Source organism: Cupressus sempervirens, chromosome 11 (genome assembly GCF_028749045.1).
Source record: "Cupressus sempervirens isolate cs-2001-9-10 chromosome 11, ASM2874904v1, whole genome shotgun sequence".
Classification (NCBI taxonomy): Eukaryota; Viridiplantae; Streptophyta; class Pinopsida; order Cupressales; family Cupressaceae; genus Cupressus; species Cupressus sempervirens.
The window spans coordinates 128491195-128514755 of NC_143128.1; the positions used below are offsets into that span (position 1 = coordinate 128491195).

The window sequence follows — 23561 nt, forward strand, 5'->3', positions numbered from 1 at the left end:
GCTTTTTTTGCCTCCCCAAATCTCTCAATAATATCTAAGTTTATCCACTATCATGTACTACACTTTTGGCTTGGATACACATCAAGTTTAGAAGTCACACTTATTCCTTTTATGTTGAGTTGATACTCAATTCATACATTGTATCGATGGTTTGTGAGAATTCATTAACAACTTTTCAACAAAAATTCTACAAATTTTGAAATAGACAAGGAAGAGAGAAGTGACATAGTAAAAGGCACATGTGAATAAAAAATTTAAAAATGATTCACACCCAATTTCCATATAAGTGGAATTGAAATTCATTTTCCAAAATTATACCTTTTTAGATGGAAGATTAAAATGATGGTTTTGGGGGTGAACGAGAATTAACAAATCCCTATAATATTTTCATGTATTCAAAACAAACATATAATATGTTGATTCCCATATTTGACAAGGACAATTCCATCCCATTTCCAGCCCAATTCCACCAAAGAAAAATGCCCAAACATAAGGTCAAACCAAACAAAAAATCTATAGTTACTTCTTAATGCCCTTTTTCTTCCTCATTGTGGTGTCCAAGGAGCTTCTCTTTGATCTTTTCCACCAAAGCTTCCTTCTTGCCCCATTCTTCAAAATTTTCATGAGAATGTTCTCCCTCTTTCTCATGTCTACAAAGCTTTAACTTGTCCTTCAATCCACCCTTCTTTTTATTCTTCTTATCTCCCTTTTTACCCTCTTCCTTATTACTAGACTACCAACACATTCATTTCCTCATATTACATTCCAATAAAATGAACTAGATATTAAATAGATTGTACATTCTCTATATGAACAATGAAATGAATCTATGCTTAGAAATTAAAAAAATAGGATGCAAAAGTAGGATGTATAGTATTTTGAAAAATTAGGCACACATAACAAATAGTTTTTATGCACCAAAAAAACATCTAATTGAAATTTGAAACTAAAATATATTAGGGAAGTGAGTAGGAAACAATAACTTACAAAGCTGGTGGAATAGTTGTTGTTATGATGCAACTTTACCATGACACCCTCTTCATGTTTCTTCTCCTCACCTTTTCCATGGACTTCTCCCTCTTCTACGTTTCCATGAGACATGAGAGCAAGTGTGGGGTGAATCTTGTCAATGTGGTTGTACACATGCACAAGGTGAATCTCACCTACAAGGCCATGAGACATGGATATAGGATGAGCCTTGATAATATGACCATACACATGGTGAGTTTCACTTATGCCAATTTGGTCATAAAACACATGGTTACAGTGAGTCTTTCCTACGTGTCCCTGCTCATGAGGAGCTACACTCACCATGTGGCACACCATGACATCACCATACTACTGACGTGCCATCTTTCTTTTTACCAAACAAGCCAAATAGCCCATGGTCCTAATGATTTTATGTATTTTCCTCTGCCATTGCAATATAAAGAAACTTGTCATGAAATACAAACTCAACAAAAGGAAAGAATAGAAATATCAAGAGATGGGAAATATTTTTGAGTGGCTGATTAAGTTAAGGAAAAATCATTGATTTCATTTTAAACAAATTACATCAAAATCATATAAATAAATAAAAAATTAAGACAATGAAGCACAATAGAGAAATAATAGTGCATAATGAAGCAATTTGTTAGAGAAGGTTGGCAACCAAGGCTCTATTTTTCATCTCGAACATGTGTTTGTAGTAATCACAAAGAAAAAGTTTGGAATGGAGAATTGGCTCAACATGTAGAAGGGTTGTTACTTGGACAACTTTCAAAGCTTTATGAAGGGTGAATTGATGAGTTTGTTGTGGAGCAAAAGAAATGACGACTGTACCAAGGAGTATTCCAAATGAGAGTTAGAAAGGATTGGAAAGTAAAAATTAACATGTTCTTTTGTATTTCAAATTTACATGAAATTAAATTCTAAGCCTTAAAAAAGATTATATAGAGTTTTGTGTGATACATAGCTTCAACTTTATTAATTAGTAAAAGCTTTGTAAGTGGAGCATAACTTACTAAATGGTGACCATATCGAGGAGTATTAGAAATGTTTGTTAGAAAGGATTGTAAAGTAAAAATTAACATTTTCTTTTGCTTTTCAAATTTACATGAAAGTAAATTCTAAGTCATAAAAATGATTATATAGAGTTTTTTGTGATGCATAGCTTCAACTTTATTAATCAGTAAAAATTTCGTAATTCAACTTTATTAATTAGTTAAAATTTTGCAAGTGGACCATAACATATAACTTACTCTTGAATTGTTAATTTTTATAGTCAAACCATCAAACCTTAAATACCAAAGGGAGAGGAAAATAATCTATTTTAACACTTATAAATTAAAACAAAACACACACAATTTTGAGCTAAATGTATAATACCACCCTTATAATACTACAAAAATGAAAAGCTTATTTTCTTTGAAAAAATTCTTAGAAGAGATTTTGGAAATAAAACCAAACAAAATGGAACAGTTGAATCATTTTCCAATTCCAGCATTATTAGTTCCTGTTGTAGGCAATATACTATTTCACTCGTTGGATGCATATAGTCAATTAATTCGGCCAATCAACAACCGATCATATTAAATTATTTTTCAAACAATGAAGTTTAAACTAAAGTTTATAAATCTATATATTTTTTAAAATTCTTAAAATGATAAATATCCTTTATGCTATTGGCTCTCATGAAAAATGGCAAGGAAAAAATTCAATTTTACAAACAAAAAATAAGCCAAAAATTGCAATGAGCTTCAGATTGTCGCTCTCTCCGAAGATTTTCAGATTGTCGCTCTCATTGAAAGGGAAAGAGCCGAATTTACAAGTTAACAATAGAAGTTGCAGCGTCTGAACGAGGAGCATTTGAAATCCCTTATGAATTCGCTAGGGCACGGAGGGATCTTTTTCATATCTTTAATGTTTAGTATCAATTTGTCTTGGATCTGTTAATGTAGTGAAATTTAACGAAACATTCATTGTGCTGTTCTTCAAGTGAACAATAATGTCAGCTTCTTCTTTGAGTCTTTGGCATTTAGAGCAGAACCGAAGTTAGTGTAGACAAGGAGCGAGTTAAAAATAGATTGACCCCTAATGCCTATGTCAGATGCCAATTGCATCAATCTTTTAATATGGTGCTTGTCGTTTCTATCCACATCCTCCTGGTATTTCCATACATTACACTACTCAATAATAGACAAAACAAAATCTGGTTCCTCTACAAAGTACTACATTTTGAAAGCCTTTTGTTCCAAGCACGCATCCACAACCTCTTCCCCTGATGAATTCCGACTCTCCTCCATGGGGTTTTTTACAACACAAAACACAGACATAAACATTTTGTCAATGTCAGATCATCTGGAACAACTGGCAAAAAATTAAAGGGGTTTCTGGCATGAAACACTCCCCGAGAAAGGAAAGCTTCACTTGAAACACTGAATCAAACATGAAGAAAAGCTTGAAGCAAATCCCTTGTAGTAGGTTTCCTAAAGAAGTTAAAGAAACGGCTGAAGCTCCACAGGGAGCTGAGAAAACTTGGGATCATGAAAACTCCTTTAAATGTCTGGAAAGTGGATTATAGACACATTCTAGTGCTAATGCATAATAGTACAAATGCAGCTCTTCACTTCCCTAGCTTGAAAATTGAGCAAAACTCAATATTAACCACTCCAATAATCTTACTACATAGCTATTGGGGATATATAGATAACCTGTCTTTCCGAGCTATCAGTATCAAAGTGCATTCACGTTATGATGTCTAGGACATCAATGTGGCTAAAACTTTAGTTTGGAAAACCCAGTAAATTGTAATGAAACATATTCATATAACTATGTTGTATTCTAGAAAAAGTTGAAGTAAACATGATTTGAGCTCATCAATTCAAAAAAAACAAATACAGACATGATAAATTGCCTTTACTGTCAAATGTTAAGGACCAGTTTTGCCATGCATGTCAAATGAGTCATGAAATGACCTGCACAGTCAAAATCAATAGTCAATCAGCTTGAATTTCTATACAACATAGTAAATCTTGACAATATATAGACTATCCTTGTTGCAATTATGTTGTAAACACAAGACATTTCCAGCAGTTGGCTCACATACTTTGCTGAAATCAAACATGGTTAATATAGAAGAACATTTATTAGGAACCAACATGGTTATCAAAGTGGATGGAAATTGAACTGCAAAAGAAACTTAACAGCAATAATAACAGAGGAGTGTCTTCTTTGGGCTCTTCATCCAGGACAATTGTGACTAAGAAAAGTTATTTCGTCTGTTTTGGCCACAATCACCCCTTCTAATTACCATTTTAAATTTTCAAATCAATATGATGATAAAACTCTTATTAAAAATATTTTTGCATGAAGCTTGATGATTTTTTGCCCAGATGTCTTCTTCAAACTACAATAGAATGTTTTTAACATTAAAATGATCTTAATGCCAAAGAAATACTTGTGTGCGGCATGCAAACCTTGCAAGCATTGACCAACACATGTTTGTATGATTCATACAAATCATTCTGTTCGAGCACACTATGGTTACCATTAATTAATTATTAATAATAACAAGAATATAATGGTTTTCACTTGTTAGATGCTCTTTATCATCTTCGTGCATAGGACAACTCCAAGAATATAATGGGTTTCACTTGTTAGATGCTCTTCATCATTTTCGTGCATAGGACAACTTGAGTTAACTTTTTTACTATGCTATGTTGTCCTAGATTTTTGGCTGACATCAACTAAGTCTACTTGATGATATTTGTCTAGTTAAATTTGGTGGCATTGCTCATGTTCTAATTAGCTTGAATTTTTACTATTTCTTCTTTCTTAGCCTCATCAATCACTATATTCAGATAAACTGTCGGTTTTAATATTACATTTTATTTCTTTTTTACATATTTAGACAATGCATATTAATGCATGCAATAAAATCTAATTAAAATTTTATTTTAAACATTTTTGTTGGTTTTCAACAATTTCTTTTATGCACTTTCCTAAAATATGGTAATATTTTCTACAACCCTTAATGCTAATGGCTTATCAAGAAAGCATTATTGCCTTCCTTCTATATATTAACTCAGGCTACTTAAATTAACCTGATTCAAATCAAGAAAACATCTAAGCTCATAAGTAAATTTCATGTAGCTTATCTTCACAAATTAAACGCTCTCCATGCCATTTCGCATTGCATTTCATCACCTTCACAAATTAAAATCTCTCCACAACATTTGACATTCTATTTCAAGTTCCTGCCACTAAAGGTAGGGACTTTGGCACTTGTGCCCCTTGCTTTTTTATGATGCAGAAGCTCCACCATTTAGAAATCATTTTTTTCACGTAAGATGCCAAATGAGCCCCACTCTTTTATACTTGTATGCCTTTGTAAAAATATTGCACATATGACATGTCAAAAAAAATAACCAAAGAAAATGCATTCCATGTCTTCCAAGCAGAATTTCGATCTTGCAAACCCTTTTATTTCAAAATTTCAAAATTTGTTTATTATTATTAGTAATAATGTTTTCTTTTACTTCATCTCAAGTGATTAAACGCATCTCCATCTCCATAATAAATGAGAAAAAAGAAACAAAGAGTGCTGAGCAAAACATTGCAATTAGAAAAATGTAACCACCGTTACAATCTTATTATATTAATTTATACAAAAACACAGCATACATACACAGCCCATAGTATGCTTCAAACAAGAAAACGAGAAACGCACGTAGCCACACTAAACCTAACATAAGGTTCAAAATCAAACCCCATAAAAATGAAAAACCAGTTTCTTCTTCAATGCTCCTTTTCTCCCTCTTTGTGGTTTCTAGGGAGCTTCTCTTTGTTCTTTTGCATCAAACCTTTCTTCTCTCCCCCTTCTTCTTCAGCCTTCACATGACCGTCTTCTTATTTCTCTTTCTTCTCTCCATGTAGCTTCAATCCACCCTTCTTTTTCTTCTTCTTCTCTCCCTTTTCATCCTCTTCCTCATCGCTGGACTGTCAACACATGCATTTCATCAGATCAGTTACATTACACTTACATAAAAAGTAGACCTAATTATTGGAATGCACTTTCTCCTCATGAAGAACAATGAAAGGAATCTATGCGAGCACTTACAGAAATGAGAATGCAAAAGGAGGATGTATAATACTTTTGAAAATTCGGCATGTACACCAAATATGTTTTATGCACATAAAACACATTAAAATATGTGTAACTTTGAAATTAAAACATATTATGGAAGAAGTTATGGGCATGCAAAACATACAGAGCTTGAGGAAGAGTTGTTGCTGCGATGCAACTTTCCCACGAGTCCCCCTTGTTCTTTCTTCTCCTCACCATCGCCATGGAGTTTCCCCTCCTCCACGTGGCCGTGAGACACTGGTGTAGGGTGAATCTCGCCGACGTGGCCATACACAGGGTGAGGCTCGCCTCTGCCAACGTGGCCGTGAGACACAGGGGTAGGGTGAGCCTCGCCTAGGTGGCCTTGCTCATGTGGAGCTACGCCTGCCATGTGTCCCTCCAATGGACCTCCATGCTGCTGATGTGTCTCCTCCTCTTTCTTCTTCCTAAACAAGCCGAAAAGCCCACGATTCTGATGCTCTGCTGCATTTGAATCCGCCATTGCAAGAGAGAGAGAGTTTGTGAAGAAATAGAAACACCCCCGAAATGAAAACACAGGAATTTCAAGAGATGTGATATACCTAGTTATGAAGTGAGAGAGAGTTGAATGTGTTCAGAATGGGGAGTGAAAGCCCAATTTATAGAGGATTTCACCAACGACGCGGTTACGACGCGGCTTGATGGAGCCGCCAAAGTAAAATTGAAATAAATGTCTAACATCAGGCGCATAAGACGTGGGCGGGCCCACTAGAACAAAGCAATGTCGGCAATACAGAATGGTTGAAAACTGTAGGAAAATTTCATGACGAAAATAGCACATAACGGGTTTTAGTTGCCTAGCTGTTTGGACGTTGCCCACTCCCGGCAATAAAGAAAAACATGGGGGGTCTTTACTGAACCTTACGCTGAAATTGGACCGTTACCCCTAGTACCTACTTTCATTTGATATTTTAAGAAGAATTATAAATGTGATAAGAATACATTTATGAAAAGAAATATATTCTATTTTTAAAAAGGGCTCATTGAACTTGAGTCCAAAGCATATTTTGAAAGAAAAATAAATTAACAGATATATAGATTCACTTAATAAGTTTATCAATCTGAATGGATAATGTTTGATTTGATTAAAGATCAAGCTATGAGTGAGATTTTAGATAGATAAGATTTTAAAATAAAATAAAACTTGTGTATATCTAATCAAACCAAATTTCTATATACCATGAATAGAGTTCATTGGAAGTAAATATTTAAAAATATATATATAGTATGATTTTTTTATTAAAATAATAATCTATAAATTTGATTTTTTTTCTTAAAATAAGGAAAAATATGTAAGTAAGTATACTTAAATTTATTAAATAATTTTAAATGTAAACATAAAATTAAAATAGTTTTAATTTATATATTCATTTAATCAAATTGTATTTGTAAATCATTTTAAAAGTAAATATTAAAGTACTTTAATACAGATTGCTAAATGCAAGAATAACATTAAATGTTAACATTCCATTTTAAACCTCATTTTAGAATTATACACATTTAAAAAAAAACTTTTGTATGCATTAATTTTGAAAAAAATTAGAAATTAGAAATTATAAATATAATATTCATATTTTTATTCTATATTTTATTTTACTATTACTAAATTAGTCTCTCATTCACAAATAACACTATTGTCTCCATACAAAAATCTCTTATTTCCAACTATTAAATCAAGTACCTACTAATTTTGAACTCACTAATTTGTAATGTTTATATATTGATGTTCCAGAAGCATCTATACAAAACAAGACAATTTGATTTTTCCGTGTGCACTACACACTGATAGCTATGTGGATGTTGATTTTTCACATGGCCAATGTATCGAGATTCTTTGTCACATGTTTTTGATCCACAAATTCTTTGTTGAGACTCTGATTCAAAATTAGATTATTCTATTGCACAAATTCTTCCTTGAGTGGTGAATAGGTGGCGCCAAGAAGTATATTGAGTGCTCAAATAAATTATCGTTTGGTTGGTGCCAGTATGATCCAACAACAAGACTGATTTCAGAATGCTAACCTAGATTTTTCAAACCTTGATTCATGAAAATGGTGTACAGGGGAATGTAGTGAAGATTGTGTGCATTGCAGCCATAAGAATTGGCTACCCGTATCAAGAACAACATTTAGCAACATTAGTTCCATTCCTTATAAGGTAGGGACTAATAATTCCATATACTTATATCAATTAGTAGAGTACTTGAACACCCTAACTTCAAGCTTATCAAAATCCTATGTGGAAATTTCAAATCACTCACAAATTTTTATAGCACCTTGTTTGGCAAGTCATCTACTTATAACCAAGGCTTTAGGCCTACATCACACATTATTATGCCACATCAACATGCTTTTTGCCAAGTTGTCAAAAATAAAAAAAATAAAAAGTGAGACCAATGGTCGTACATAAAGGGTACCCATACTTGTACAACTAATGTGACATCGCATCATTGGTTAATTTTTATACCTAAGGGTACATTTTATTAAATTTTGGGTAGTCATTATTGTACTAACAACTTTATAGTCACAAGTATTGGTACAATGCTGTCAGAAAAATTGGGCATTAAGTCAATAAGTGTAGGTATCAAGTCAACAACTCCTATCACAACTATTGGAATGCGTTCAAGTACTGGGTCCTCTCCCCTATTGCAACTATACATGTTAGAAATGGAAATGAATATATTTAAATTTCTCATAAAGAAATGTGAATAATATAGTTATTAATTTAAAATATATTATCATGTACAAATAAAATTAAAATTTAAAATCATAAGAATTTTATAATAAATAAATAAATAAAAAATATATATGGTAACAAATTATTATATAAGGATAACTATTTCTTTTATCATTTTGTCATAACTTAGCTTTGTTAGTGTCTTATTATAGGAACTGCCACTTAGATTGCTTGTAAATATGAAAGCATCCCCAATCTTTTTAGTTAAAAGAACATGAGACATTTTTTTGAGCTTAATTTGAGAGGTTTTTATCATTAACAAATTTCAAAGTGAGTATCTCGGGCTAAAGTTCTATGAATATACTTTTTATAGTACACAAATTGCTGATTACAATGGGGTTAAAGCCACAGTCTTACAAAATTTGATCTTTACTCACTAAAATAAAGTATTTTTGTTGTACAAGAAGGTGAGAAAATCTAATCTAAACTTATCATACTACTACAAGGAGAGAAGAGAAGAGGATAGCAAAGTAGGAATAAAAATTTCAAGATGGTTCTTTAACTGAAACTTAAAATAAAGTAGCAAAGTCTTATGCACACTATGTCAAAGTCGTGAATGCCTATAAATCAAAACATCCATCTTTGAATTTGATCAAGTAACTCTCTAAAATTTTAATTCAAACTCTAAAAGAAAGCTTCAATTTGAATTGGATTTGATATACAAATTTTCCACTTTGCCTTTGTGTTAGATTAACTTTTGTTGAAGGGAATGCCAAAGAGTTGGAGAAAGTGCTTAGATAAGTGAAAAATAAAATGGCAACAATAAAAAATGTATGCTATTGGGTCCTAATGTGAGGGATCATATGATACACTAATCTATTCTACGACACCTAATTGTCACTTAGGATTGCTTAAAAATATGAAAGCATCCTTAGTATTTTTAGTTAAAGGAGCATGAGACATTTTTGAGAGTTTAATTCGAGAGGTTTTATCATTAATTGTTGGTAACATCAATACCTAGCAACTTTAGTTGGTTTTGTTCAATTTCATCAAAAAATGTAGATTCTATTCAATGGTCAAGTGGCATTAACGATAAATTAAATATAGGTTGATTTTGACCAATACAATTTCTTTTGGATCAATCAAAATGGTTTTTCTCTTGTTTTTCTACAAGGGTAACACACATACCTTTACACCACAAATTTTTGAAAAATTATTTTCTCTCATTTTCTATTTTTCATGAAGCTTCAAACAGAGACTTGTGAAATGGCCAAGCAACCAATATTTAATAAAATTACAAATAAAACATGACAATAAACACAATGTATATTAAATGTATAGTCATTGGAAAGCTTATTCAGAGTAGAATAATATGGTATATTTAGTTTTTAAAAATAGACCTATTTAGCCCTTGTTTGAGCGCCCAGAAGGACACAATTTGATAGAAAATTTAAGAAATTTATATAAAAATTTGTATTTTGGGGGCTTCAAATAAAGGGGGCTTCATTTGAAACCCCTAGTGGTAGAATGTTTGGCACCAATGGGGCTTCGAATTAAGCCCCCTAGGGACTTTATAACAACTTTTGAGCTTTGAACGAAGCATGGGGCTTCATTTGAAGCCCCTTGTACATGGTACATATATGTGTGTGTGTGTGTGTGTGTGTGTGTGTGTGTGTGTGTGTGTGTGTTTGTGTGTGTGTGTGTGTGTGTGTGTGTGTATATGTATGTATATATATATGTATGTATATATATATATATATATATACATATATATATGTATATATATATATGTATATGTATATATATATATATGTATATGTATATATATATATATGTATATGTATATATATATATATATGTATATGTATATATATATATATGTATATGTATATACATATATATATATGTATATACATATACATATATGTATATACATATATATATATGTATATACATATATATGTATGTATATATATATACATACATATATATATGCATACATATATATATATATACATATATATACATATATATACATATATATATATATATATATATATATACATATATATATATATATACATATATATATATATATATATATACATATATATATATATACATATATATATATATACATATATATATATATACATATATATATATATATATATACATATATATATATATGTATATATATATATATATGTATATATATATATATATATATATATATATATATATATATATATATATGAGATGATTATAGAGATGGTATAAATAAATAAATATATATATATATGTATATATATATGAGATGATTATAGAGATGGTATAAAAGTATAAATTAATAAAAAAATATTGTTAAAGATAAACTACAATATAATCAATGCATTCATTTGAAGCCATGATGGACTTGAACCACCATCCTCCTTCTTGTAATGCAAGGACTATTCCATTGAGCCTGCACCTTTTAAAATAAGGAAAACTAAAAGCCTAAGGTTTTGCAAATATGAGCTACAATAAGGGGGAAAGATTGATTAAGTCAATGAGTAGGAACATTGGTGGTCAGCTAAGACTTACATGGATAGATGGTGCTAAGTTTTGGCACATTTGAATCTTGCATTCAAGGTTGCTAGCTCATCACACAATATTTGAATGAATTAGATGAAACTTAAACTTGTTTTAATTATTGACTATAAAACATGATTTTAAAAGTTGATAAAAATAAAATAAACTGAAATCACAAATCTAAATTCCTTTATAAAAGAAAATTGACAATATTCAATAATAAATCTACAATTATATGTATTTTATAAACTTGAGCATAGATAAAAGAAAGAGTTCATGTTTCATTTACTTATAGCTTAAACATACTAACACATGTACTGAGTTGCACTATCCTAGATATAACATAATGCATCTATCAAATTTTATGTACTCTTAGGAACCATAGAATATTGGAGACAATTTTTTATTTATTAGTCATTATCTTTGGCATATGTTTCTAAAACATTGGAATACTATTTGAATGTTTGGCATGTGGTAGAAATTCAATATTCTTTGATTTAAGTATTGCAGGCTTGTTTGTAATAGAAATAATATTATTGTTTTTCAAAGAATTTTTTTTGATCCACTTACTAGCTACATACAAAAACATAGAGTTATGCAATTCAATGAAAACATAGTGTTATTGTTGCATAGTGGTTTCACATATTTGTGCATCATTAATAGTTTAAGGTGTACTATTTTTAAAGTATAATTTATCCTATTTATTTTTACATATGTAATATTAATTTGTAAATGATTAAATAGATGTCTATTCACTCAAAAAGATTATTGAAAGTATTCAAATATATTTACTACAATTCTTAGACCATCAATTGTGGAGTCAACCTTTACTATCTTCATAATGAGCTCTCTATGAATGCATAACATTTTTCTCTTACACTAGGTTGGAAGGACATCATTGCTATAACCATACACTCAAATCAAAAAAAATATTTAAAGGATATTAAAAATTGATAGACATTAATGTAATTTTTGTTTAAATAATAATTTTCTTACTTATATTAATGGTTTACCTAAAATTGCATTAATAAATAGATTCTTGGTGCAAGAGCAAAAATTTGCATATGCAATTAGAACCACTCAAAAAGCTTTCAAATTTCTTTTGTTTCAATTTTTTTGTTTGAATAGTGGTGATTTGACATCTATTAAGTTTTCAAAAGCTTGGCTCTAAGCATTTAGTGTGAAAATGCCAAAAATTTAAATGTTTGAGTCATCACTTTCCCAGATTGTAACTAATGTCTCATGAATGCAATTGGCTAATGAAAAGCAAATCTCCATAGCTATTGTCAACATCATTTATTATAATATTTTGATGGTTTAAAAAAATGAATTCTAATTAAAAATTCTTTATAGGTATGCTCTCAACATGTGTTGATCTGAGGCTTTGAAACTGAGTATGCACATACAACAACTGAGAAAGAGATTCGACCAATTTGGTGCACCAAATGTGGAAGAAAAAACATGCTTATCAACTATTTTTCATCACCAATTATGCCAAAAATAAATCCTTTAAAAGTAACTGATATTTTAAATCAATTATAATTGCTATATTCCAAGAATACCTTTCAACTCTAGTTCTAAACATGACAATACACATCAAGAAGAAGTTGAATCACATTAATGAATAAGAATGGAAGGAGTTTTATAAAATAATTTAGAAACAAGGCACATCTAGTCTAGTGTTGAAAATTAGGGAGGCTTTTGTGAACAAGAAGGAGAAGTGGGGTTGTGTGATAATGAAAGAGATATGTGGTCAAAAAGAAAATAGCTAAAAAGGGTGCAATAAGAGGAATTAAAAATAGAAGAAACAAAAAGAAAAAATAATACATACCAAAAAATATATATAAGTGAAATAAGAAAAAAAATTAGTTGAAGAAAGATAAAGGGTTTCTTGTTTAGATTCATCATTGATTATATTGGAATCAAAAAGAGATAAGGATTGTCCTAGATGGGGAACATATGAAGAGAAAGTCAAGGAAGTTCATAATGATCTTCACAACAAAGACATCAAGAAGAAAGTTGAGAAGAAAATTGATGTAACTCTTAAGGAGACAAGCATTATAATAGAGGAATAAAGAGAGGCAATGGGCATAGCTATGGAATTGAGAGAAAATAGACAAACTAAGGTTTTGGTAGCTACAACTTTGGCATTTGTAGGAGAAAAATAAGGTGTCACAGTAGCTAGACCTTCCACTCATATACGAAGTGCACCTTGTGCCGCAGTAGCATAGGTGCAACCTACTATTGTACAACCTATTCATAAGGAGAAGGATGAAGAGAAGGTCAGGATAATAGGAGAACAAAAAAGCACTCCTCTAGGCACAAGGAAATCAGAAAGATTCACTAAGGTGAAACAAGAGGCAATAGAGTCACCTTCCAAGAAGAGAACAAAGAAATTATCTAGTGGTCCAAGAAAAAGGAGGAAAGCATTGCAGATGATTGAGTAAAATAAATTTGAAGTTGAGTCAAAGAAATTTGAGGATGGACTAGCTGAGAAGGTTGTGACTAAAACAAAGACAACTTCTATTAAGAAGCCCTAGAAACCAAAAGTTGAAAACTTGAATGTCCATATTATTGATAACAATAATTTTGTATAGTAACATGGATAGAATGTATTTAGCAAATGCATTAGTTAGACATATGATTTTGACAAAGAAGAGATTTGAAGATATTCAAAAATACATACCACAAGACTTGTATAATAGTTTGATTAATAGAAAACAAAGAGTGGTAGATAAGGATAAAGGAATAAGTGAAAATTAGATAAGGAAAATTTGTGAAGTTAACAGTGATGAAGACATGAAAAGAACAATGAAGGGTACTGAACCCTTGTTGAGAAAAAAATAAGAATAATTTTGTTGATGTGTGGTAATTATTAGGAAGTGAATGAGGAGACAAAGAAAGCAATAATTAAATTCATTACCTCCACACCCACTGTTGCAAAGAAGAGCAAGGACTTAGGGGGAGAAATCCATATTACAGAGGAGAAGAGCATACTAGATGAGGGACACAATAACTGAAGAGAAGTCTACTAAGAATTTACCAGTAAATACATCAATGATAGAGGAGGCCAAAGACACTATGATGACTAAATCATCACCATAAATTACAATTAGTACTGATACCATGCAAGTAGACGATACACATATATGAATTGATGATAAGGAGAATCCATTCAAATATTATGGTGAAGCCATTGTTGAAAATTTTTTCGACTACACCATTTTTGACAATGTAGAGGAAGAGAAAGAAAAGAAGATAGAAGAAGAAGAGAAAAAAAAGAAAGCTAGAGCAGATGAACAAAGAAGAAAATAAGATGAGGAAAATGTAAGGAAAGGTAAAGAGAGAAGAGGAAGAAAGAATAGAATAGAAGAAGAAGAGAAGAGTAAGATGGAAGAGGAAAAAAAGAAAAAGGAAGAGAAAAAGAGGAGGAAAGCTGAGCAAGAGAAGGATGAAAGAATAAATCACAAATGGAAAGTTGTGATGCAGGAATGAACATTTAAACCTTAGCTCAAACATGTTACAATAGAATATGAAAAATTTAAGTCCCATCATGAGGCTAATGTTCTATTGGCTACACCTAAGAAAGGAAGATATCCTATGATAGCAGTATTATCCATTGCATCAGATGATGATGATGATCAGAAATGGCTTATATCATCAATGAGAAAACTATTGGAGAAGACCAAGAAATTCATAAATCTAGAGAAGACTTTGGAAGAAGTTCTTGAGAAATTATAGAAAATAGTCATGACCAAGGTGACAGAGAAAGAATTAAAGTTGAAAGAAAAGGAATTAGTGAAATATTTTGATGTGGAATTCACTAATCTATCAACATTTCATCAATCCAATCTCAAATTAGACACGATGCACTGTTGTTTTCTATAGTGTGCAGTAATGTTAGAAATGATTTGTAGACTCTTGATATTAGCATCAAGGAGTTAAGAAGATGTCTAGAGAAAGGAATGAAGTTGTATAGAAAATGCATCATGTTATAAAAATATCTGAAAGATATAAATGATGAAGTCAGTTCAAAGGTAAATAAACTTCAATCACTGACATTAAAATCATTGAGCTTAGAAAATTATTGAAGAACTTGAGGCAAGAGTATCAAAAGTTCACAGTGACATTAAAATCATTGAGCTTAGAAAATAAAGGGTAATAAAATGGTTCTCACTTCTCAAAGAACACAACACAAAAGATCAGTAATGTGTAGAAGAACTTGGATGAATATTTTGTAGCCAAAGCATCTTATGTCAAATTTTCATATACAAATTTGAATGCAGTCGAAGTAGCCTCTTATGGACTATGTATGTGTGCATAAAAGTGTCACACTTCTATAAACCATTATTCTTGAGAGAATCCATGTATGTGGGAGTCTCGAGAGTTGGCTTATAGCTCTCTATCTATTATGTGCAAAGGCTATGAGATGGTGGCTCTCAAATGAACCAAAATATGCAACCCTTGCAAGGTGCACCATAGAACGAGAGATTCAAAGAGTAGAGGCAAGAGTGCTAATATTCCAAAATCTAGAATAAAATGCAATGCAAATGGAAGCTAACAAAGAGAACTAAGCTAAAGCATAAATGAAACTAAGTTAAATAGTATGTAATAATGTAAGTAGAATGAGAGCTAAGCTAAAATGCAAAAATGCAAGAATGCTCCAAGTCTCCAAAATCACCAAGAAAATAAGTAGCATAACAATAGCATGAGACTAAGATTTTTTGAATGAGGAGAGAGCCCTCCCTTTAAATAAAAATAGATGGTAGAGATTAAGAGGCAAGATGAATGTAATCAAGGGTGGAGTTTGAAAGTGGGAGTGATCCATGTGCACAAGCATCTCAACCAATCACAATTAATTGTTGAATTTTGAGAGGGTTTGAAATGTGTGGAGGAGAATTAAAGTTTTTTTAAATGTAGAAGATTCCTCTCACATAGAAAAATGTGAATTCATGTGTAGACAAAATTACCTTTTCTTTTATTTCTAAAATAGGAATAATGCTTTATGTGTGTGCACTTAGGATAAGAGATGAGTGGGGAATTTTATTTAATTAAAAGGGGGACATGTTCTTTTAATTAAATATGAACTTGGGATAAAGTGGCCATACCAAAGTTTATAATCAAATAAATAGATTTTTAAGGATTTGATAAAAAATAACCATTATATAAATTATGGAAAAATGCTAGAAAGGGGCCTCATAGTCTAGATGACCATTTTTAGTTGATTACATTTGCCCCTCTTTGACTAATGTGTGATCGATTTAAGAACACATGATGTCAAAGAATGAAGAAGCAAAGATGGCAGCGATAGATATAGATATCTAATTCCAAAGAATGACATATAGAGAGAGATAACACATCTTGAATGTACAGCCTAATAGCGGTAGTACTAAAAATTAGGAAAAAGATGATGATAGAATATTTTTGCCCCCTCAGGATCGAAACCAAAATGAGATAAGGGGATGCAAAAAAGAGCAAGATATGAGCAAATCAAGATATAGCAATGTCCAAGATGACAAATAGAGGATTAGAACCAAAGAGTGACCAGCAAACAATGAAGATATGCCTTAGTTTGACTAACTTTGACCAAGAAAGACAAAGTATAAGAATCAGGTCAAGTGGAAGAGAGTAGAAATAATGAAGAAATGAAGAAATGATGATTTCCCCTACAATATTCACAAATTAAAGAAATTTTTGACTAGCAAGATGAAGCCAAATTTTGATTTCAATCCCAAAAATGGATCTAGGATGCCAAGATTAACACAGATAGGTCAAAAGCATTGATGAGATGGTAAGATAGAAAAGAAGTGAGGAATAGGAAAGAAGAGATAAGATAAGATCTAGAAGATACAAGAGAAGGATGAACTCAGTTAGCTAACAAGTCCATGAAAGATAAAGAAGAGAGCTCTCTCAACATGAAAAATGCAAAGCAAAGCTAGGATGAACCCTACAATGCAAGCTAGTATGAAAAGGTGTAATTGCAAGGGTTACATAAGTAGGTCCTAGTTTTTATCATTGAGCCTTATTAGGGACATCGTGAGATCATACAACCATCACTAGTATAACTATGAGGATATGAATATGATCCATGTTAGATAGAAATGTGAGAATCCAACCTTAGCATCAAAGTTGTATAAGTAAATATGACTACACAATTAGATTCCCTATGTTTAGTATAGAAAGATTACACCTATATCAAGGCATAAATGCCAAGATAACCCTTGAGTGCGGTCTTGCGAAAAATAGTCAAGGATGATCTACATTTGTAAGCCAAAGTGTTAAGTAGGATAAGCATGAACGCTCAAAACACTATAGACTAAAAAATTATACCCATAAGAAGAAAGAAAATAAAACATGCCCCATGCCCCTAGTCTTCTAGTCCATGAAATCCTTGAAACACTTATTAGGGAGGGAACACATAGCAAATAAATCATCATAGAAAACACAAAAAGAAGATAAAGTTCATCATAGCTCAGTTGTTTAAGTGTTGAAGTGTGTGTGTGTGTGTAAGTCACTTGGCCATTTCTTTAAGACTTGAATCTGATAGTGAGAAATATTGCAACATCAGAGGCTGTAGGTAAACTATGTGAAAAATGCTAAGAAACACTTGATGTCAGGTTGGGGGTAGTGTTGAGAAACACTATTTTTTGAGTTTCCACACAAACCCTAATGCACAAGGAGACCTCAAATAGGATAATTAGTTGTGCTCCCAAGATGAGGACAAGAAACAATTCCACGATAGGAAATGTGTTGCAGAGTGTGTGATATAGACTAATAGACATAGGTGCAATGGTCTCAAGTAGCACTTGTTTCCAGGTTTTCACCACTTGGTAAATTTTCTTAGGAATTTTTTCAATTTTTTTTGTTTTCTTGTTTTTTAATTATTTTGGTGATACATCAAAGATGATATTGCAAGGTTTTCACTAAGGTGATCATTTTATCAGGACATTTTCTAATTTTTAGTATTTTTTCAGCATCATATATGATTTTTCAAATTTTTTTAGCATGTTTTAGATACTTCAAGTAAGATCACATCATTTTCTCCAATGTTTAGCAATGTATAGGACATGATGGAGTAACAAGATGGTAGATAAAATAAAGACATATAAGAAAGGAGTATGAAGCAAGTGAAAGTGATCATGAAGGACTAACTCCTTAAGAGTAACCAAGCTAGGGAAAGAGGTGAAATAGTCAGATGAAGTATGTTTTGGATAAGCAATGGAAGTATTGAGCAAGACAACATGTAGAATAAGTAGTAAAGTCAACAAGTGAGATAGCATGAAGCATGTAGTCAAAAAGAGTAGCCATGTCAAGACACCTATGAGAACCATGCTTTTCTTTGTTGTGATCAAGACCAAGGGGTCAACTAGATAGGAAAGTGATGGGATATAGCAATAAGAATAAAGCTCAAGATGGAGGCTATGAGTGAATGAGAGAGAAAAATAGAAAATTTCATGGATAAGATAGCCAATATATAAAGATAGCTCAACATTGTCAAGATCAAAGAGAGAAGAGGGAATAGATGGATGATGGAAGAATTATGCATGATGCATGTTGATCGGGTTTTCATCATGTCACTTATCCAAGGTACCAAAAGAAGTATTTTTCACCATAGGATAAATTTTATTTCTCTTCACTTTTTCTACCAAGGTCCCACAAGAAGTGGTTTTCACCAGGCACATTTATTTTATTTTTTTTTTTAATTTTTTTTTGAATTTTTAGAAAGAGCTAAGAATTAACTGTAAAGGGATTCCAAAGAACTTCTAAACCTCTAGAGGCACCCAAAAATTGCATATGATAGGCCTTCCATTTTTTCCATCTTGCAATGGTTTTCTCAAAATTGTTTTGGTATAATTTGGTTTCTTGCAATAAAATAATATCTTCCTGCAAAGAATCAATGGCTTGTTTGATTCTTTGTCTGTTGTCAAAGGAATTTAAAACTCTAACATTGCATGAGATTATTTTCATTGGGGACATGGAGAAAACCTAGTTCTCCTTGTCAATCTTCTGATAACAGTGAAACTATCATCCAATGTAGTTTGAATACCTACTGCAAGTTCTGATTTAATTTGGGAACCTTTTTCTCTACCTCTGGCCTTTGGTGTTTTAGCAAGAGAAGCTGATGTAGATGGGGTTTTCACTATAGATAAAGGCTGAATTTTAAAGCTATCTTGCATTTGAAAATCTTGAAGGTGAATCTCTTGAGGAGACAAAATTGTAGACTTTTGCACTAGTTGATAAATATTGGACTCTAACCCCATGGAATCTCCTACCACTGAGCTTACAATTCCTACACTAAAATCTTGAGGAAGACTGTTAAGAACTAACTGATTGTCAAATTGGTTAAGAACCGTTTGTTTTTCAAATGGCTGACTTGGGATCAATTTATTCCAAAACTAAAATTTTGGAAGCAAGTTGTCAATCACAGGTGACTTATAATCTTCAGCATGCAAACCTTCCTCTTTGGCAATATTAAAAATGATAGAGGTAGTAATTTTAGATAAAGTTTGATCACAAATAAAAGTCAATATGATAGGAGAAGGATAAATAGAAAGGCACCAAATGGGCTGCCTTAGTGGGTATGTGCAGGATCATGGTGTACCAAACTAAGGCCTTAAGTGGCAGTGAAAAACCAGCAAATTAGGGTTATGTCAACTTGACACATAATTTTAAAGTGGTTTTGGACTTTATATCAAAAATTTGTAAGGAAATAATCTATAGGAAATTGAATCTAGTTTCTAAACTACAAGGCCTTATCTGGAGAAAAAATTATTTGATTGGTCAAAAGTTTGGATTTTAATGCAGTACTACAAAAATTTTAGGGCAAAAATAAAAAGTAGGTGTATGTCTGACCACCTTAATCATAATCAAATGATAATATTTTTATATATAATTTTAGATATAAAAAGTAGACTCATGCCTCGATGTGACGCATATTTTTGGCAATTTTGATTCCAAATAAATAATTAATTATGAATTTTCTACTATACTATTTTCAAAATTAAAAAACTCCCGTGTCTGACCACCTTAACTAGTTCAAAAAAAAAATTTTAAGTTTTTTTTTTTTTTTTTCTTATACTAGTCAAAGCATAGAATGTGATGCATCTTTTGGATTTCACAAATCTTATACGGCTTGAAAGTTGTAGCTATTTTTCAACCAGTATGTCAATCAGCACTTTGTAGCTAACTCCATTAGAAAATAAGTAATAATTACTTACTGAACTCATAATTTGACAAAACATAGATTTATGAAAAGCTAAGAACATTCTTAAGAAACCCTTTTCATTACATCAAATTTTGGTTAAAAAAAAGTCATCAGCTACATGCTTGAAGTAAAAAACACATAAGAACATGCCAAAAACACATTTTCGGGATGTTTTAAAGATGACCTTATAAGGTTGGTATTGAAACATATAGTAGGAATTATAAAGTTATTAATTGTTTTCATTTAGTATCAGGATGGGTGGGAAAAAAGTGGGAATATATTTTGAAATTCTTTGAGGCATTTCAGAACTACATATTTTTCAGAAAAGTGATCAAACTTAATGACTTTGAAGATACACAATGTGGAAGGTCTACTAGAGGATACAAATTTGAGCTCACATCTATAGAGGAATCCATTTGAAAGGGAGGGGCATACTCCAACATAAAAAGTTTACTATTGCAACATACACTCTTGAATAAAGAAAAGAGCCAAAAAAATTGTTGAAGAAAAATCATGAATAAGTCTGACATAAATTGAGCTGCATGCGAATTCTCTTCATATATAAAGCTATCTATTGTTTAATCTTGGCCCTCTGTCCTGGAGACTATACTGTTGACCTCAGAAGTATTGTGATTCATCATTTTAATTTTTTGAGAACAAACATTAGGGTCTAAAGAATGATCTAGATAAACTTGAAAGACATCTTGTTGACCAGTTTGGCACCTATAACTGAAATGACCAAGATTATCTTGGAATTTTAGAATAAAAAAAGGATCCTGAAGCTTAACTAACTATATCCATTTTCCCCATTTGGATATGAGAGCTATAGATTAAGGAAATGATTTATGCATATTACTCAAGAAACACACCCTGACTTCCAAATGAGGGCATTCATACGGAATCAAATCATGCCTCACAAAAATTCCCAACTTGTTAGCTATAATTTCCAATATCTCAAGATCACGATATTTCAAAGGCAAAGAAGGAAAAGAAATCCAATATGGAAAGAATTGGATATTTATATCTTCAGGGTTAAAGTTTGGTATGCACAACATGGTAAATAACCCCACACCATGACAAAACCAACGCTTCTGCTTATTTATAGCATCTCTTTCTTCTTTCGAGCTAAAGATAACAATAAAAAAATTGGATTTCGAATCATGATAAAAAATATCTATCAGGCCAGACCAAAAGTTGAAAGCCCAATTCTTGATATCTAAAAAAGATAACGAAATAGAAGAAAATTTACCTATGAGAGCTTTCTGCTAAAGAGTAAAGATTGAATTTTGTAACATTTGATTTGAAAAATTAACATGTAACTATTGTTGTGAGGATTTCAGAGGATCTTGCTCCAAATTTTGGTCCACATTATTTTGATATTTCTCTTGACTATTATCTAGTAATTATGGACCATGTAATTGTGGACCCTGTGCAAGATGTTGACGACCTTGATCTACCTTACCCTTATCTTTTTTCTTCCAAATCTTTTTTTCTATGAAGGGGGCTCTATCAATTGTTGAGACTAACTTATGTTGAGCAAGACCTTTTTGGATCTGAATAGATTGCATTTGAACAGAAGAGCCAAAAGGAGCACCTTCACATATATCAAATACTGGTTGTTTTTTGAACACCTTTCTATTGTCACTCCTCTATGCAAAGGTAGATTTATGTCACACTTTCACCTTTATAGGTAGTAATAAATATGAATTTGAAATGTTACACCGCTGAAATGAATGAATCGTTGAGGGATTATTGTGGAAAAGATTGTCCCGCCTAAAGGAATTTGGTAGCTGAGATTGCTGATGATGATGGGATGATTCACCTTTTTCAAAGTAAGGGGAAGTCCTAGGTTTAAAAGGTGGAGGGCATTTAGATGTCAACTATGACCGACGATCATGAAAATGAGGATTAAGGAAAAAAGGTTTTGCAGGTTGAACAATTGCTTTACCTTTGAAGATTGACTTGTCAATAGTACTTGAAACCCTTTTGGAATTAATATCTCTGAAAGGGCATCTATAAAATGGAAAAAGGTTTGATATGGTGTTGATTGGTTGTATGACTAGTGTAGCGGAGAAGATCCGGTAGAAATCAACAATTTAATTACAATTAGAGTATAATTTAGAATTTAAAATGGTGGTTCCTAACATAAAGAATGAGATTTTAAACATACATATTTTATTTCCATATGTAAATAATCATTTTATTATTTAATCTAGGTCATAGAAAGTTAATTTGATGAAATAGACATGGCTAAGAATCCAAACATCAAAAATCTTCTAGAAGAAGTAGAAATCTCCAAGATTTCAGATGTCAATTCTAAAAATTTAGTCATGAGCCCACATTTGAGTATTGCTTCAAATTATTTTACAGTTATAGAAGTTCAAAATTTGGCAAGTGATGTTTTGAATCAAATCAAGGAACTCATTGATAGGCTTAAATTCATAACATCACGTCTACATGCAGTGGAAGGTGAAGGTGTTACATTAGTTCAAGAATATGTTAAGAACATAATTCGATATAGAGATAATAGATTTGGAAAGAATCCAAATTTTTGTTACTACATGATGAATATGATCATGAGACACTGAGCCTATAGCTCAACAAGTGTTTGCATGAAAAGAAGTCTACACAAAATACCAATCACAATACAAGAGTTGTCTGAGCATATGGACAAAACACCACACTCCCATCTAGCAGATAGATTGATGCATTTTGGAACTAGTTTAAGTGGAACAAACTCATTTTGGAAAAAGTATCAAACAATATTAATAGACCTTCTTCATCAACTTCGAACACCAACAATATTTTTTGCATTAAGTGTAGCTAACTTGTACTGGCCACATTTGTGTGCAATGATGCCTAGAACACAACCAAGTGATCCACAAGAAGGAAAAATTTGGGGGAAACAAAATATCATTGACTATGCACACATTCTTGCAAAATACATGCATTTATGAAATACAA

General features: G+C 31.6%; 1 protein-coding gene across 1 annotated transcript; it reads right to left on the minus strand.

Moving 5' to 3' along the window:
* Positions 1 to 526: 526 nt before the first annotated feature.
* On the minus strand, positions 527 to 1314 carry LOC149528541 (uncharacterized). Its single transcript, XM_089808048.1, has 2 exons — positions 988 to 1314; positions 527 to 733 (listed from the first exon to the last, which is right to left on the minus strand). Exons 1-2 carry the CDS (start codon positions 1312 to 1314, stop codon positions 527 to 529), a joined length of 534 nt encoding a protein of 177 aa, XP_089664174.1.
* Between the last annotated feature and the right edge of the window lie 22247 nt (positions 1315 to 23561).

Coding starts and splice junctions, on each gene's coding strand:
- LOC149528541 (XM_089808048.1), bottom strand. CDS start 1,314: ATGGTGAGTGTAGCTCCTCATGAGCAGGGACACGTAGGAAAGACTCAC. Junction 734..987: donor ACAACTATTCCACCAGCTTT/GTAAGTTATTGT, acceptor ATGTGTTGGTAG/TCTAGTAATAAGGAAGAGGG.